This window comes from Kogia breviceps, chromosome 1 (assembly GCF_026419965.1).
Source record: "Kogia breviceps isolate mKogBre1 chromosome 1, mKogBre1 haplotype 1, whole genome shotgun sequence".
In the NCBI taxonomy this organism is placed as follows: Eukaryota; Metazoa; Chordata; class Mammalia; order Artiodactyla; family Physeteridae; genus Kogia; species Kogia breviceps.
In genome coordinates this window covers 146857462-146874223 of record NC_081310.1, presented here as the reverse complement: position 1 = coordinate 146874223, position 16762 = coordinate 146857462, and the positions used below count along the sequence as shown (strand labels likewise).

General features: G+C 36.5%; 1 protein-coding gene across 1 annotated transcript in view; it reads left to right on the top strand.

The window, feature by feature from the left end:
* The window catches only part of CACHD1 (cache domain containing 1), a 214865-nt gene that overhangs the window by 76022 nt on the left and 122081 nt on the right, over positions 1-16762 (top strand). The window contains exon 2 of the mRNA XM_059045484.2: positions 7910-7972. Coding sequence (XP_058901467.1) covers positions 7910-7972 — 63 coding nt within the window. The remainder of the gene's footprint in view (positions 1-7909; positions 7973-16762) is intronic.

The following is a 16762-nucleotide window of genomic DNA, read 5'->3' as shown; positions in this document are numbered from 1 at the left end:
TGACTCTCCACAAGCTTTTTCGCTTGCTATTCAGAGCTCATGTTGGTTTGAAGGGTAAGTTAAATACCATCAGACTAAGGAATTCATAATTTGAGTTCTTTTGCAAACTTGAAGTATCCAAGGGGCTGTGTGTGTATATACTCAGAGCCTGAAGAGGACAGGGAAGGAAAAACAGAGGTGAGGGGGGAAGACTCTATTAATAGATTGTTGAGAAAAGGGGAAGTTTTTTTTATCTTAAAGAGAAAGGATACTTTGTTCCCTTTTTTTTTGCTAGCTGGTTGAGTAATCAACCAAACTGACCATCTGTATGACTTAATGCCTAGCTTAATGGATACACAAACGCTTATTTATGTTTACTATGTACCATGCAATGTGCTGAGGAATCATGGCATGGACTAGTTGTCAAAGAATTTACAACAAAAGTTAGAACCTAGAAATCCAGAAGAGTGGAAGGAAATAAAGTAAACTGTAAACTGGTTTTTACTGAGTGGTCAGACAGTAGATTTTTTTTCCCTCTTCTTCCTTTACATATTTTCAAATTTTCTACAGTGAGCATATTACTTTAACTGTAGCATAGACTGTCTGCTGCAGAAGTTCAGAGAAGGGAGTGATTACCTTTGGGAGGTTGTTAGGGATGAGGTGGGACTTGAGTTGGTAAATATTTATATAGGTATTTTTGGCCCCCTGTATCTCCAACTATCATAGCATAGCTGTCATTAAGAGGATATTCTTAAGAGATGAACAATAATGGAATAGAATAATAATAAAATAACCATCAAGACTGTTCGAATAACTATCATAATGGTATGTGAAATACATTCATAATGTTTTTAGTGCAGTCTCTATAAATTTATCTTCACATTTATGAGGTAAAGATATGTGAAGTACCTAGTGCTAGACAGATAGTAAGCACTATACAATCAATAGTTATTATCATTTGTTATATATAGTAACTGTAAAACAAAATAAGGAAGTCTGTTGGGGCAGGACATGTGTGCCCAGGGTACCATTTGCACAAGGTCATCTATTGTGTACTGATTTGTTTTGTTTTAAATTCCCAATCTAGGCCTCTTCCTCTACCATGATTTTCAGTACCTAAGCATTTCCCTTTGTCATGAAACTGGAATAGCCCTGTTTCTTGCAAGTCACTGTGGTATTCAAGATCAAATATTTATAGTGAGGATCAAGCATGAGCCCCTACATTTACTTTTTCCTCTGTAAGCTGTCAAGGTGGTGATCTAGTACAAATGGTTCTCTGTAGAGTTTATTGTAACTGAATGTATGTCTTTTTTTCCCTAGTGTATCAACTCTTTGAAAAATGTTTGTCATTACCCATCATAAAGGAAATTCATGCTCCATTTTGAGATTGGGGGGTGGGGAGGAAAGAATATATGTTCTGGATTCATTATTCATAGGCAAGCCCTGTTACTATTTTGGTCACTTTCTAGATTTTACCTAAGTTTTCTCTATTAAGATGATGATTACATAGAGGATGATACATAAACTTTGGAGTAAGGCAAATTTTGCACCCAGACTTGGCCACTTAATTACAGTGTTCTACATTTGGGCAAACCAAACTTCTAAGACCTCAGTTTTCTCACCTGTAAAATGATGACATAGTAGCTAACTACTGTGAAAGGTTGCTATGAGTATTAAGTGAGGTAATGTGTTGCTAAGCACCCGAATCCATTCTGTGCCCTTGTGAATATGCACGGTAACACTGTTATGTATAATGTACCCCCCTTACATATAATTAGAACAATATTTGTGTATTAATATGCTCGTTTTAAAATATGAACAATAACAAAAATCATTGTAAACACTTTTATTAGCTGCACAGTATATTATTGATTGGATGAAGTGTAATTAATCGGTCCCCTATTGGACAGTAGGTTATTATTATTTTTTTTAGTGGTAACCTTTTCAATACTCTTGGTAAACTATTTTCTTGAACTACCTGTATCCAGACGAACAAATTTAGAGATTTTTTTGTTCAATGATGGAGATTTCTGGCACCAGGTTTGTGATCTCAGAATGCAGATGATGAAGCCTCCTTAGAGGATGTCATTTTTCTGGACCTTCCATATGTTCAACAGTGGGAGGTTAAATAGTCTGGTAAAAATCGGATAATGTCTACTCTGGGTAGAGTGATCCCTTAGACTCTAGTAAAAGCTTATTCATGGGGTATGCTTAGGGGAGAATAGAGTTATGCATATATTTTCTTCCCTGAAACACTTAAATCAAGTTGCCATTAATTCCCTGTCCAGTGATTGTTGGAGTTTGTTTTAATGACAGCATGGTTAATGTTGGTCAGCATCTTGAGATAACAGTGGTGATCTATATTTTCCTCCCCTTTGGCCACAATTCCTAGAACAGTAGGAAGAGATCCAGAGAGGAATGAAGCTGTTAGTGAACTGTCAGCCAAATTGGCTTGCGACAGAGACCTGTAAACGTCAAGAGAATAAGTTTTGAATAAAAATTCAGTCCTGCATTTTCTTAGCAAAGATCAGGGAGGGAGTCCAACAGAATCTTATTAGGCTTGTTAGAGGTATTTATTTCTCCTCTGTGGTTTTGTGCTATACCATTCATTTAAACATCTAGTTAAAATTTGGCAGAGCTGTTGGAGGAGTGAAGGTGGAGCCAACTGTCAGGATTGACCATCTTATTAAACACTCATGTAATTGTTCCTGTTCCAGTTAAGTGGAATTCTCTTGCCATCTGTTAAGCAGGCTCAATTAATAGAGAGATTTGGGAGGGAAAGATGGTGGGTAGGGAGGGTGGGTCAATGGAGTGAGGACTTGGGGACAGGGAAGGACTAAGTTGTAGCCCTTAAGAGGTGAGGGAAAGTAGCTCCCCCTCCACCTACACACTCTCTCACACACACACACAGAGCAGGATGTCTTTTTTTCTTGCGGGAGAGGTAGGGGAACTGTATTCAAGTGTAATGTGGCTCTTTAATTTCCTCCTTGGGGGAGGAGGGGGAAGGCAGCGCTTAGGGAATAAAAGAACAGAGTATGCAAAGAGGAGATTTGATTAAATTGTGTTATATAAGTTTAGAGCATCCAGGTTGGATGAGACTCAGATGCAGACAACTTTTTTCTTGCTGGAAATTCAGGTTAGTACAGTACCATTGATGGGAAATTGAAGAACTAAGTCATGTTATATACTTAGAGTTTGAGGGAGTAATTAATATGTAGCCTCAGGGAAGGCTCAGGAGACCTTATCTGTAAATTGCTAGGTGACTCTCCAGTATTGGTACAGTCTTATTTCATCTGGTTGCAGATTGGGGTGTAGATTTTTTTTTAAGTATTTATAATAGCCCAGTTAATAGATTATTGTCCTTTTTAAAGCTGCATAAATGATTTTTAAAATATACAAAAACATTTGTCTAGGGTATATTTTAAAGAGACTGCCTAGAATGTGTGTTTAAAGTAGATTTATAGAAGTATAGCATACATACAGCACAGTGCACAGTCATAAATGTACAGCTGGATGAGTTCTCACAAAAGTGAACACATCTTTGTAACCAGCACCTAGATCAAGAGATAGAACATTTCAGTGTCCCGAAAGTAGGCTTCATGCCCTATTCAGTTGACTCTCCCACAAAGTGTAACCACTATCTTGGCTTCTAATAGACTAGGTTAGTTTTGCCTGTTTTTGAACTTGATATAAATGGAATTAATGTTCTTTGTGTCCTGGTGTCTGGCTTCTTTCACTCAGTAATATGTTTATAAGAGTCATCATGTTGATGCATGTTGCAATTGTGTGTTCATTTTCATCTCACCCAAATATTCGACTGTGAATTCACACAGTTTGTCTATTCTGTTGCTGACAGGCATTTGGATAATTTCCAGGTTGGGGCTATTATGAGTAGTGCTGCTATGAACATTCTTAAGGTTTCTTTTGATAAATGCAAACACATTTCTGCTAGGTATATACCAGGATGAGAACTGCTGGGTCACAGGATATGCATATAATTAACTTTAGAAGATACCGCCAGTTTTCCAAGGTATGTGTTTTAATGAGGGAAAGGTCAGTTTTGTCTTTAGATCAGAGTACTTAGTTGCCTTGAGCTTAAGAATAAGGCACGTTGTTGTTCTTGTATTCTTTTCATTATGGAAATTAATATGACTGACAAAGAGGAGTCAGTGAACTATTTCTCCTTAAAATAACTTGTAAAAACCCCTCACCCATTTTAATGATGTTTTCACTATACAACAAAGTGTATTTTTACTTCTAGTATTTGACAAGAATGAGAAGAGTAATGGGCAAGAGCAAGCAGTATGTTTGCCTTTACTTCCAGGGATTTGTACACCGAGGAGATTGACTTCAAACTCCCTCCAGATTGTGCTCAAATTAAGAGTTCAAATGTCGGGAATTCCTTTGGTCCTTGAGGGAATTTGAGTGAGGGAAAGTGACAACTTGGAAGTAGAATGTGGAATGCCCACCCTACCCACCTACATCCTAACCCTGTTACTTGTGAGTAAAGCATCAGAGAAGAGGAACAATCTGACTTTTGGGGATTGCTCTTCATGTCATGTTTTAAGAAAACATTTTTCCATTTCCACTTTTCAAGTACTCTGACAACCAAGAAACTCTTGCAGTCACGAAAATGTCAGCTAGGTGTATCATTTGGAATTCCTGGCTCTCAAATTAAAAATAAAATGCCCAGAAAACTCTGTATTCTATTCCTTTCACAGTTTTACATAGCAATAGAAAGTAATAAAAGATAAAATCTTTGTCTGGGACTCTTATTAGTTATGCCTGACATTGGTCATATGTATATAAAGTTATACCAGCACATTGTATCTTGCTTAAAATAAAATTGATAGTAAAAGACACCAATCTTCACTTTTTTTCTGCATGCTGATATTAGGATTTCTAATTCATCCCAAACGAAAAGGTGATGTGAATAAATTTAATAGTTTTGCTAGAAGCAATGCCTGTTTTTAACTCACGACCTAGGTTTAGACCTCAACACTTGAATTTTTTACCTGTGACGTGTTTTCTAACTTCTGAGCTGTAGTTTTGAATCTGTAAAATAGGTTTCAGATCCACTGTCTCCCACATCGGGTTATTGTAGGGATCAAATGAGATCATCTATGTCAAATTGTAAACTATGAAAGTACTAATAAGCCTTTGAGAACTGGGCTTGCCAGGCCTTGCATTTTAAGAAAGATTATTACTGGCCATTAATCTACAGCATAATGGAATATCACTCTATACCTTGAGATCTTGGGCATACAACTAAGCCTGAACTTTTAACCTTGCACCAGAGGTGGCTGGCTGACCTGTTTAGTTGTGAGTTACTTGTCTAGGTTCTACTGGCCTTTCACTAACACCCTTCCCCGCTGGGGCAAGAAGGGCAAAAAGTTGTTTGCTTAGTGATAGCTCCAAACTATTATTCTAGCAGGCCACCTTTCATTTCTGGGGTGGTAAGAGGGTTGTATAAAATATATAAGTAGTCTGTAAGATCACTACTGCTCACATCTATAACTTCTTTCTTTTAAAATTTTCTATTACCCACCTAATTTTTATTAGGTGTTGAGAATATAGAAACACAAGCCATAAAAGGCTCTAATAAAAGTGTTGGCCATCATGATTGATAGTAATTGTTAAGAAAATGAATGAGTAAAACAGGGGCTGGACACAGCCTGGCAAACACTTCCTGGCTTATATTCCTTATTACTACTGAGGAATTCACCTTTCTTTTAACAACAAAGAAGAGGGAAGGATCTGAGGTTCCTCATTAGGTGTGGCCCTTGGTAGTTGTTTTGAGCAAAGTGGATCTGGTTTGCTTCCCAGAACATGGGTTACTCCATCAGTCACCTCTTGGGGGAACACCTCCCAGGATAGGACAGATAATGTATCAACTGAAATATCGCTGCCAGAAATGAAATAAGAAATTGACCACACTCATCAAGATATGGCGACACTTCATGAATTATGTTAGTTTTTAATAAACGTGCACTCTTGGTACTGAGCAGGTTGTGAAAATCAAATTATATAAAAATAGAGAATATGGTCTGGGAGTGTAGGTGGCAGTGACATTGACACAGCCTCTAAAAGCATTGTTGTCTAGTGAACTAAGGTGTTCACCAGAAAACTGGGGCTGGAGGTCTGCAGATTTATAATTCCTTTTCCAAAATGATGTCTGTTTTAGGATTCAGAATCCTGATACACCTTGGTGATGAAACACCCCCAGTGAAATCTAAAGCAGTACCCTATAATCAGATGCATTAGTACATCTGCATCAAAAAGAATAAGTACTCACACTAAGTGGTTTAATAAAGACTATAAATACACATCAGTTCAAGTTAGGATTTACTGCCAGTAAGTTCAGGTCGTGTCATATTTTGCTAGCAAATGTGTTATGCAAAACTTCTGATTTTCAGAGCCTTTTGAATTTTAGAATTACACATAAAGGGATTGTTGATCTGCATTATGTTTGGGTGTTAGCTCCTAACAGGAGTGTTTTTCACATGTGTCAAGCTACCAGCTAGCACATACTCATGAGACAATAGGGTTAGTAGCACCGTAACTGGAGTCTCTCTGCCTGGGTTCAAATTCCAGCCTTGCCAAGTGACTTTGGGTAAATTACCTAATTTCCCAGGGTCTTCGTTTTTCAACTTTGGAGCTGCAGGAATTTTGTTATTACATAAGATATGCATATGAGGTACAATGTGAATTGCATTAGGCACTCAATAAAATATGCTTCTGTTTCCTCATATATCCTCATATGATGGGGATAATAATAGTGCCTGTCACAAAGGTGTTTTATGAGACTGAAATAGGTATATAGGTGTAACATGCCTTAGAATAGTGTCTGCCCTGCAGTAAACATTTAATAACCAGTCACCAGTATCATTATCACCATTACTAAAAATCTGTACCTTTCCTATCAGCAAGTCATTTTCAGGAAAGAAAATGACAGTAAGCATCTGTTGACTGAATGAGTGGCACATTGAAAAATTATGATAATTTGTAATTAGAATTTTCCAGGCTGTAATTCCGTTCCATTCCATCTCCATCCTTCCCAAGTGTGTTTGCTTCCCTTCCCCCAAGCAACATCCCCCCAGCCCACCCCTCCCCCAGCCCCAGCGCCTTGATTTTCCTTCATTCGCTAACAGATATGTTTCTTGGGTTCTCTTTTTTTTTTTTCCCCAGTTTGTTACAGGTTAATCTCTTGTGATTGGTCAGTAATGGTGTGGTTTGGTAAAGTCGTAAGTCTGCAAGATGTTGTAAATGCAGGCAATGTCTGCAGGACTGGGTACCAGCGAGGCAGAGACCAGCGGGTAGAATGTGTGTGCTTGTGTGCCACAGTTTGGACTGATTTCTTGGCATGGCCATCTTATTTCCTGGCATGTAAGGATGGGATTCTCTCTTAAGGCCACACATATTTGGCAAGCCCTATTATTTTACTCTTTCAAGGGGCTGCTTGGGTAATGAAGGTGATAGACAATATTGGGTAGGTACTGGTTGGACAGGGACGTGAGGGAATATGGAAAGAATCTTTTTTAAAGAGCTTGATTACATTAGACTGTAGTGTCTGTAAACAATTACAGCATTCAGGGAGTGCAGGATTTAAATGAGAAACACAACTTTGTCAGATTATACCAGTCCGATAAAATGGCATGGGCTCCGGAAATCTATAATTAAATGTATTTTTGAAAATGAAAAATATAGCGTAACATCTGGTTTATTTCACTACAGAAGTGGATGGGTATTGCTTACATAAGTGTGATTGACTTTGACTGATATTTGGATTTCTCTGTGTAAAATAACTATTTTAATTAAATTTTTCTGCTTGACTCTGTGCTGTAAACAGCTTACTCACATACACATTCATATAGAAAATGGCTGTCTTATTTAGGAAATCTAATGTTTGTTCATTTTCTTTTCCTTGCAGCGGATATTCAACTCCTTTGTTTATACTGAGAAAATCTCAAATGGAGAAAGTGAAGTACAGCAGGTAAGAGGTGATTTAGCACTTAACATTCTCTGTCTTGCTTTTGGATGTGACTTCGTTACTCTTTCCAATCTCCATGTGAGGCTGTCTTTTGTTTTCTGTGTATGATTTCATATACATCTTAAGCAAAATGGTGACAACCTCCCACTTCATGTTCTTATAAGCAGTTGAAATAATGGTTATATAGATGGCTTTCTGCTATTCATGTTATATTTTGAAAATATTATTTAGTGCCTTGTTATTGTTTTGGAAATTCCTAAACTACTCAAATTTTAAAATATTAGAAATTATTTCATCTGCTATAGGAAAAAGTGCCCAGGCTTTGGAATTAGACAAACCCCAGGTCAAATTCTGGTTTTCCTACTTACTTCATGACTCCCAAGAAGCAATTTAGCCTTTTGAGCTACAGTTTCTCACAAATCAGAGGGACATAATATCTGCATGATGGGGTTGTGAGAATTAAATGAAGTAATGTCAAATTAACTAAGAATAAGTGAAATGCTTTAGGTGGAAGGCCTGACATAGAAGCAGCTCAGTGGATGTTGGCTTCTTTTGTTCTTTTATTTTTCTTTCCTCTTCTTGTATTCTTCCATTGCTGCTTTTTGCCCATCTTCTCAATGCTCTGTGAGGTCAAAAAGTTCTGAGTCCAGATTCTATTTACTTTATTTATAGCTGGCTTCTAATGGACTGCTTCCTAAATTAAAACATAGCGTTGGTGAACTTGGTCATAAATAATTGATCTGTGCTTGAAAAGAAGGGTGGTAAAGAGGATTCTGGGTTTTAATTTCAGTTAATCCACCAACTTCATTACACCATGTGGCCACCAACTGGTAATTTGAAGCTAGGTTGGAGACTTAAGTAAAAAACAGGACCAAGCTAAAAACCAGAGTGTAGCAGAGTGCTTCCACAGAATAAAAAGATAACTATAGGAAAATACATAATAATTTAAACTCTCTGGGGCCTTTATCTTATTCATGGAAAACAGCTTGACTTGATCTGAACTTCAGAAGTGCTATGCAAGAGGACAAAGTTTTGCAAGTATCATTAAAGTGAAGTTATTTATAGGATATTTATTTATAATAAATTACTGTAATTTGATCTTGAAGTTCAGTGTCTCTTATTTATAGGCATTAAAGATCTTTATTGGTTTCTGCAGGTTAAATTTAGAGGACATAAGCCATTAAGCATGTACCCTTTTTCTTAGCTTTAGATATTTTTAAAAACTAATGACCTGAATTGTAGTGAATGTGGTTTGCTATATCAAATCTTACCTTCATAATTCCTGTCTTAGTTTTATTCCTGCACACTGGAAAGTGCTTTAGGGTCATGACATTTAAAAGGGTTTTTATAGGGGAAGGTTTCTACACAAAGCATGTTCAAGGAAACTTTTTGGGAGACCAAAGGCCATTTGATAACATTTTAAAGAAACTGATCCAGGGATATCAGTTTTACTGCTTTTCTTGAGTAACAGATACAAGTACTTCCTTCACTGGTTTTTAAACATGAAAGTTGTTTTGTTTTCTTGGAGTGATGTTCTTGCTTTTTTCTTTTTATCTAGCTGTGAACAAGTTGGGAAACCTTCCATAATAATTTTAAAAAATTATTAGCAGCTGGTTTAGCACACATAGAACACTGGTGATTTCAGTATATTATCACATTGATTTTTTCCATATAACCCTGAAGGAAAGATACTATCCTTATTTCAAATGAGGTAGGTGAAACTCCAAAAGATAGAATAAGTTAGCTGTAGTCTCATGACTAATACATAAAAGAGCTAGTTTTCAAAGTTAGTTTACACTAAGTTATATTATCCGTATTTTTATTTTAAAAGAGTTTTTTTTTTTTTTTTTTTTTTTTTTTTTTTGCGGTATGCGGGCTTCTCACTGTTGTGGCCTCTCCCGTTGCCGAGCACAGGCTCCGGACGCGCAGGCCTAGCGGCCATGGCTCACGGGCTTAGTTGCTCCGCGGCATGTGGGATCTTCCCGGACCAGGGCACGAACCCGTGTCTCCTGCATCGGCAGGCGGACTCTCAACCACTGCGCCACCAGGGAAGCCCCAGAGTTTATTTTTAAAATCTATATTTTCATACAAAACAGTAGTCTCTGCTAAACTGTCTTTGGCTGAATAAGTCAGATGAAGGAGAGTCACCACATCGTCAGTTCTGCCTTCTCTCTTTGATTGTCAAAAAGTTGTCTCTTATATTGACTAGGAATGTACTTTTTAACTTTTCTCTAATTTCTCCAGTCTCTTTAGAAGAACCCTGGACAAAATAGATCTTATGCCTCTTTTGCATCCAGTATTTGGAGATAATTATCATACCATTATCATTTAGCCTAAAACTTAAAATACCCAGATCGTGGATAATTTCTTCTTCTATGACAAGATTTCCAGGCCCTTTCAGTCCTCTGGTCACTCTAACAACATCAATAATGATAAAACCTTATATTTACATATTTACCGAGTATTTGCTCTCCCTTCAATATTGTGATACTCTTGTGGCTTGAATTGGACTAGAGTTATTCCCATTCTAAAGTGACAAAACAGAGAACTCCTCACACCTTCTTGACTTGATTAATAACTACCCAGGAACTCTAGGCCCTGTGATCCTGGCCAGTACCCAGGATGAAATCTTTAGGGAAATGCTTACCTCTTAGGTTTCCTGTTCTATCCCCCATCACAGTCATTCACACTTTCATATATATTATCTCCTTGAAACTTCAAAATAACTCTGTAAGGTAGGTGGAGTTACTATTACTAACCAAGTTCAGAAAGGTCAAGGATCCTAGATAATTAGTCATTGAGCGGACTTTTTTAAAATTGTGAAATATATCAAACATGTAAAGAGTATATAAAACATATGTGAGTAGAATAAAGAAATACTATATTAAAATGAGCATCTCAACCTACTACCCATATAAAGAAATAAAGCATTACCGCTACTTCAGAAAGCCCCCATGTGACCTTCCCAGGTGGTACCTCCGCTTCCTCTCCCAGAGATAAGTCTATCTTGATTTTTTTGTTAGTCCTTCCTTTGCTTGTGTGTGTCTGTGTGTTTGAGATATATATATATATATATATATATATATCCGCAAATTCATTATTTGACTGTTTTTGTTCTTTATATACATCTTAAGTGTATTATTCATGTATCTTGCTATTTTACTGAGCATTATATTCCTTAAAATCACCTATGTTGATATCTGTAACTAAGGTGCCTTTATTTCCAATTCTGTGGTATTCCATTAAATGCAGTTTATGTATCCATTTTTCTGTTGGTGATGTTTGGGTTGTTTCTAGTGTCGCAATTTTTGTGTTGCTGTTGTTCATATCTCCTGGTGCAGAGTTCAGGTGGAATAATTCTTTGAATTGCAGGAACATTATTATCCCTCACCTCTGCCAATTAAATGCTAGTGTGTGTGTATCTATACATGTTCCAAGTGCCCTAGGTGAGGAGACAGACTGTTGAGCTCAGGTGGAGAATCCCTTTTCTAGAGTAGAATTGCTGGGTACCAGAGTGTTCAATGTGTCTGGATAATGCAAAACTGCATCCACAGTTGTTGCCATGGGTTACCTTCCTACACATGGAGTACTGGAAATGTGCTGCTCTGTACTGTCTTCAATACTTGTTGTTACCGAGTTTTAATCTTTTCCAAGTTTGGGGTGTCTGAAATTATATCCAATGGGTTTAATTTGTTTTACTCTGATTACTAATGAGGTTGAAATGACTTTTTACATGATTATGATTCATTTTTGTATGTTTGTTGTTTTGTTGTGTCAAATGTCTGCTAATGTCTTTTGTCCATTTTTGAAATTGGGTTGTCTCTTTATTTTAGAAGTTTAAATATTCCACACATGTTCTATATCAGCTCTGTCCAAAAGAGACTTCTGTGATGATGGAGATGTTTCATATTGGTGCTAATCAAGCAGCCGCTAGCCACATGTGGCTGCTGAGCACTTGAAATGTAGCTAGAGCTACTGAGTAATTAAATTTTAAATTAAATTTAATTTAATTTTAATAAAGTAGCCCCATATGGCCAGTGGTTACCATATTAGATTCCCTTACAAGTTTATGTTTCATAAATATAAATGTTCTCCCAATGTGTGGCTTTTCTTTTCACTTTCTTTATGATATCTTTTAAAGAATTGAAGTTTTAATTTTAATAGTCAGGTTTTTTTAAACCAATCTTTTCCTTTAAAAGTAGTCATCTCAGACCTCCCTGCTGATCCAGTCGTTTAAGACTTCGCCTTCCAACGCAGGGGGTGCAGGTTCAATCCCTGGTCAGGGAGCTAAGATCTCCACATGCCTCACAGCCAAAAAACCAAAACATGAAACAGAAGCCATATTGTGACAAATTCAATAAAGACTTTAAAAATGGCCCACATCAAAAAAAAATCTTTTAAAAAAATAAATAAAAATAGTCATCTCTATGAGACAGGTTTCATAAAGCAAAGAGATTTACTGATATTGAAATATCTTAATGTTTGTTTTAAGTGAATTAAACTTTTGCTTTCTTATCTCAAGCTAAATATTTTATAGTATTTTATTAATAAGTTAAACAAAAAAAAACTTTTCCTTTTTGGTCTCTGATTATTGTGTGTTGTTAAATTCTGCCCCAAAGACATAAAGATTTTCTCCTTTATTGTCTTCTAAAACTTTTGCCTTTCTCATTTAAGACTTTTATCCACCTGGAATTGATTTTAGTGTTGGATGTGAAGTAGGTATTCAATTTCTTTTTCCTCTGCCCCATATGTATTTCTAAGTGTTCTTATACTATCTGTTGAACAATTTGTTCTTTTTTTTTCCCACCTGTTTTCAGTCGTTAGTCAAGTTTCCACGTATGTGTGAGTTTGATTTGGTTCTGTTGGTATATTTATCTGTCACTGTGCCAGTACCGTGTATTCAGAAGGTTAACACTGGCCCCTTCATTTATTTTTTTTTTTCCTTTTAAAATTAGTGGACTTTATTTTGAGAGCAGTTTTAGGTTTACAGAAAAATGGACCAGAAAGTACACAGAGTTCCCATATACCTCCTCTGCTTCCTCACAGTTTCCCCTATTAGGAAAAAAATTGTATTAATGTGGTACATTTGTTATACTTAATGAACCAATATTTATACATTATTATTAAAACTGAAGTTAATAGCTTACATTAGAGTACACTCCTATACAGTTCTATGAATTTTGACAAGTGTATAATGTCATGTATCCATTATCATGTTATCCAACAGAACAGTTTCACCTCCTTAAAAACCTCCTGTGCTGCATTTGTTTAGTCTTCCTTCCTTTCCTCTCTTTGAGCCCCTGGCAACCACTGATCTTTTTATTGTTTCCATAGTTTTTCCATTTACAGAATTGCATTTAAGTTTTTAATTTCATAAAAACTTTCATATGCTAAAAATTATAGTTTTGAAACACAAAATGTAGCCCATTTCTTCCCTGGAATAATACATATACTACATATAATACATAGCATTTTCAGGTTGACTTATTTCCCTTTGCAATATGCATTTACAGTCCCTCCATGTCTTTTCAAAGCTCACTACCTTATTGCTTTTAATGGCTGAATAATAGTCCGTTGTATGTATGTAGGTCAGCTTGTTTATTCATTTGTACATTAAGGGACATCTTGGTTGCTTCCAGATTTTAGCAATTATGAATAATGCTGCTATAAGTTTGTGTGCAGATTTTTGTGTGGACATAAGTTTTCAATCCATTTGAGCAAATACCAAGGAGTGCAATTGCCAGATATAATGGTGAAGTATCAATATAGTGCAAGGAACTGCCAAACTGTCTTAAAAAGTGGCTGTACCATTTTGCATTCCTACCAGCAGTGAAGGAGAGTTACTGTTATTCCACATCCTCTTCAGCATTTGATGTTGTCAATGTTCTGGATTTTAGCCATTCTAATAGGTGTGTTGTAGTATCTTATTTTTGTTTTAACTTGCAATTCCTTTCTTTTTTTTTTTTTTAACATCTTTCTTGGAGTATAATTGCTTTACAATGGTGTGTTAGTTTCTGCTTTATAACAAAGTGAATCAGCTCTACATATACATATGTTCCCATATCTCCTCCCTCTTGCGTCTCCCTCTCACCCTCCCTATCCCACCCCTCTAGGTGGTCACAAAGCACAGAGCTGATCTCCCTGTGCTGTGTGGCTGCATCCCACTAGCTATCTGTTTTACATTTGGTAGTGTATATATGTCCATGCCACTCTCTCTCATTTATTTTCCTTGAGAGCATCTGTGGCTCTTTGCTGTTATATAAGAATATTTTTTTTAAACTGATATTTTTCTGTTACTATTGAGTCCTATGTATTTACTTTATATCTAATTATCTTCTTAAGCTATTATATTAGTCCTAATAATTTACCTATAGATTGCTTTGGGTTTTCTATGTAAATAATCATATATGCAAATAAGGTAGATATGATTCTTTCTTTCTAATTCTTATATTTTTAATTTCTTTTCTGTGTCCTGCTACACTGGCCTCCAGAAAGGTATTGTATATGTATGGTAATAGTGGCCACCTATGATATGTATTATTTTTATTGTTTAGTTTCAGGCGTATTTTATCATTTCTTTGATCTATTAGTTATTTAAAACTATGTTCTAAAATTTCCAGATATCTGTAGAGTCTTTCTAATTTTCTAGCTGTCCCTTCTGTTTTCCTCATTGTATTGAGAGCATAGCTCTTTGAGTTATAGTTTTATGTAGTACCTCCTATCAGATTTCCCACCTTTGCCAAGTCCTGAGGTTTCTCTCTTATCCACGTTGTGCTGTGCCATCATCAAAGTGGAAGCTCAGGGTCTCCAGATTATGTCCAATTCTCAGGGTAAAAAGCAGGGTCTGGCACTGGCTTATTTCCCACATTTCTGGCTTTCACCTTGTTTGGGGACTTAAGTGCCCCTAAAGGTGGTTTCCACTTTCATCCAGGGCACTAATAACCTCTTAACAATTATAAGAACAATTACAACTGCTTCTAAAGATTTGTTTGATAAGCCAAAAACAGATTAGTTATTCAAAGTAGATTACTGACCTATGTCCTCTTAATTATAGCTCACGATCTTTAGTTGGAAAGGAACCACTTCTTTATGCTTGTTTTTGTATGTTTCGTAGTATCTGGAATACTGACTTGCATTTTCTATCCATCGTTTCTCCTTTGGGGTAATGAAAACTAGAGCCCCAAGGGTTCTTGCCCTCCCTCTTTACTATCAAAGCTTATTGAGAGTTGGATCTGATTTATGCATACTATGTAATTAGGCAGTAAATCTAATGTGTTAATATCTTTCTGGTTAGGGGAGCAATATAATTAAAACTAATAAAAAACATTTTGTGATTCTTGACTCTTACCACAAAGCTCTCTATGGTATATAGACTTTTCCTTGCTTTTTCTCATTATTTCTTTTAAATTAACCTTCAGAGTGTGGTCTAAATTGCCTAAAAATGTGTTTTAAATTTTTAATTAGTTCATTATGTAGTTTTGCTGCCAACAAACTATGGCAACAGCATCGGGAAAATAAATATCCCATGCACACATTCGTGAGTGGATCACCTCCCATAGACTCCATTTTTGAATATTTTAAGAAATTAAGTTGTGTGAGCACATAAGGGCATTACATGAAATTGAACCTGCATCAAGAAAAATAAATTTTTGATCAAGTGCCCTAGAAGATACCAAAATGTGGTCCATAAAACACAGAGCAGTGAAGAAAAAAACAAAAGGAGGAAAAGCTTCTTGGGGTGCTTGATTGAATCACTAAAAAAATCAAAGCTACTTTGGACATGTTTCAAGAGTTTGCTCTAACTTTTTTTCAAGTGCTCTAGTAATTATTTATGTTAACAGTTTATTCAATGATATGGCAAGCATTATCTTCATAACAATCGCAGTATTTCATACACTATTGATTGTTGGCAGTGGCTCATTTTAGAAGACTTCAGAATTCTTTTGAAATGGGCAAATTGGTAAGAGAACTGCATACTCATAGAGGAGAGATGCACCTGACATTGGGCCAAGGGCCCTAACAGTCTCCTCTCTTCTGTGGTATCAGGTTTCTTTCTTCAGAATCACATCCATTAGCATGTAAACATGCTGTTCTATCTTAAACACACAAGAAAAAAACCTCTTCTCTTGACGCCACCTCCGTCTCCAACTACTGCCCCATTTCTTTCTACCCCTTTGAGGCACAGCCCATCACAAGAGGTGACTATACTCACTAGATCCAATTCTCCCATTCTCTCTAAAACCTTCTCTGGTCTTACCAGTCCCACGACACCGCTCTCTTCAAGGTCACTTGGTGACCTTCACTTTGCTAAATCCAGGGTTCTCATTGTATTTCACTAACATTAGTACTGAACAGTTGATCCCTTCCTTTTTCCTTCATATGTTGATACTTTCCTGACTTGGGCCTGCAGGATACCACACTTGCCTCCTTGCTGTTTCTTGGCACATTCCTGCCTTAGGGCCTTTGCACTGGTTCTGTTCCAACATATATCCCCATGAGCCTTCACTTCCTTCAAGTCTGTCCTCAAGTGTCACCTTTTGAAAGAGATGACCACCATATTTATAACTACAGCCCACGCTGCTCCCCAAACTCCTGATTTTCTTTTACTCTTTCTTTTTCCTTTTTCACTTATCACTTTTTGGTCTTAGGGTACTGACTTTATAAAACTAGTATGGAAATTCCTCAAGATTATAAGTTTGGTGTTATTCCTTCCTTTGATGTTAGGTAGAATTCACCAGAGCACCATCTGGACTTGGAGTTTTCTTTGAAGGCAGGCTTTTGATCATCCAGTTT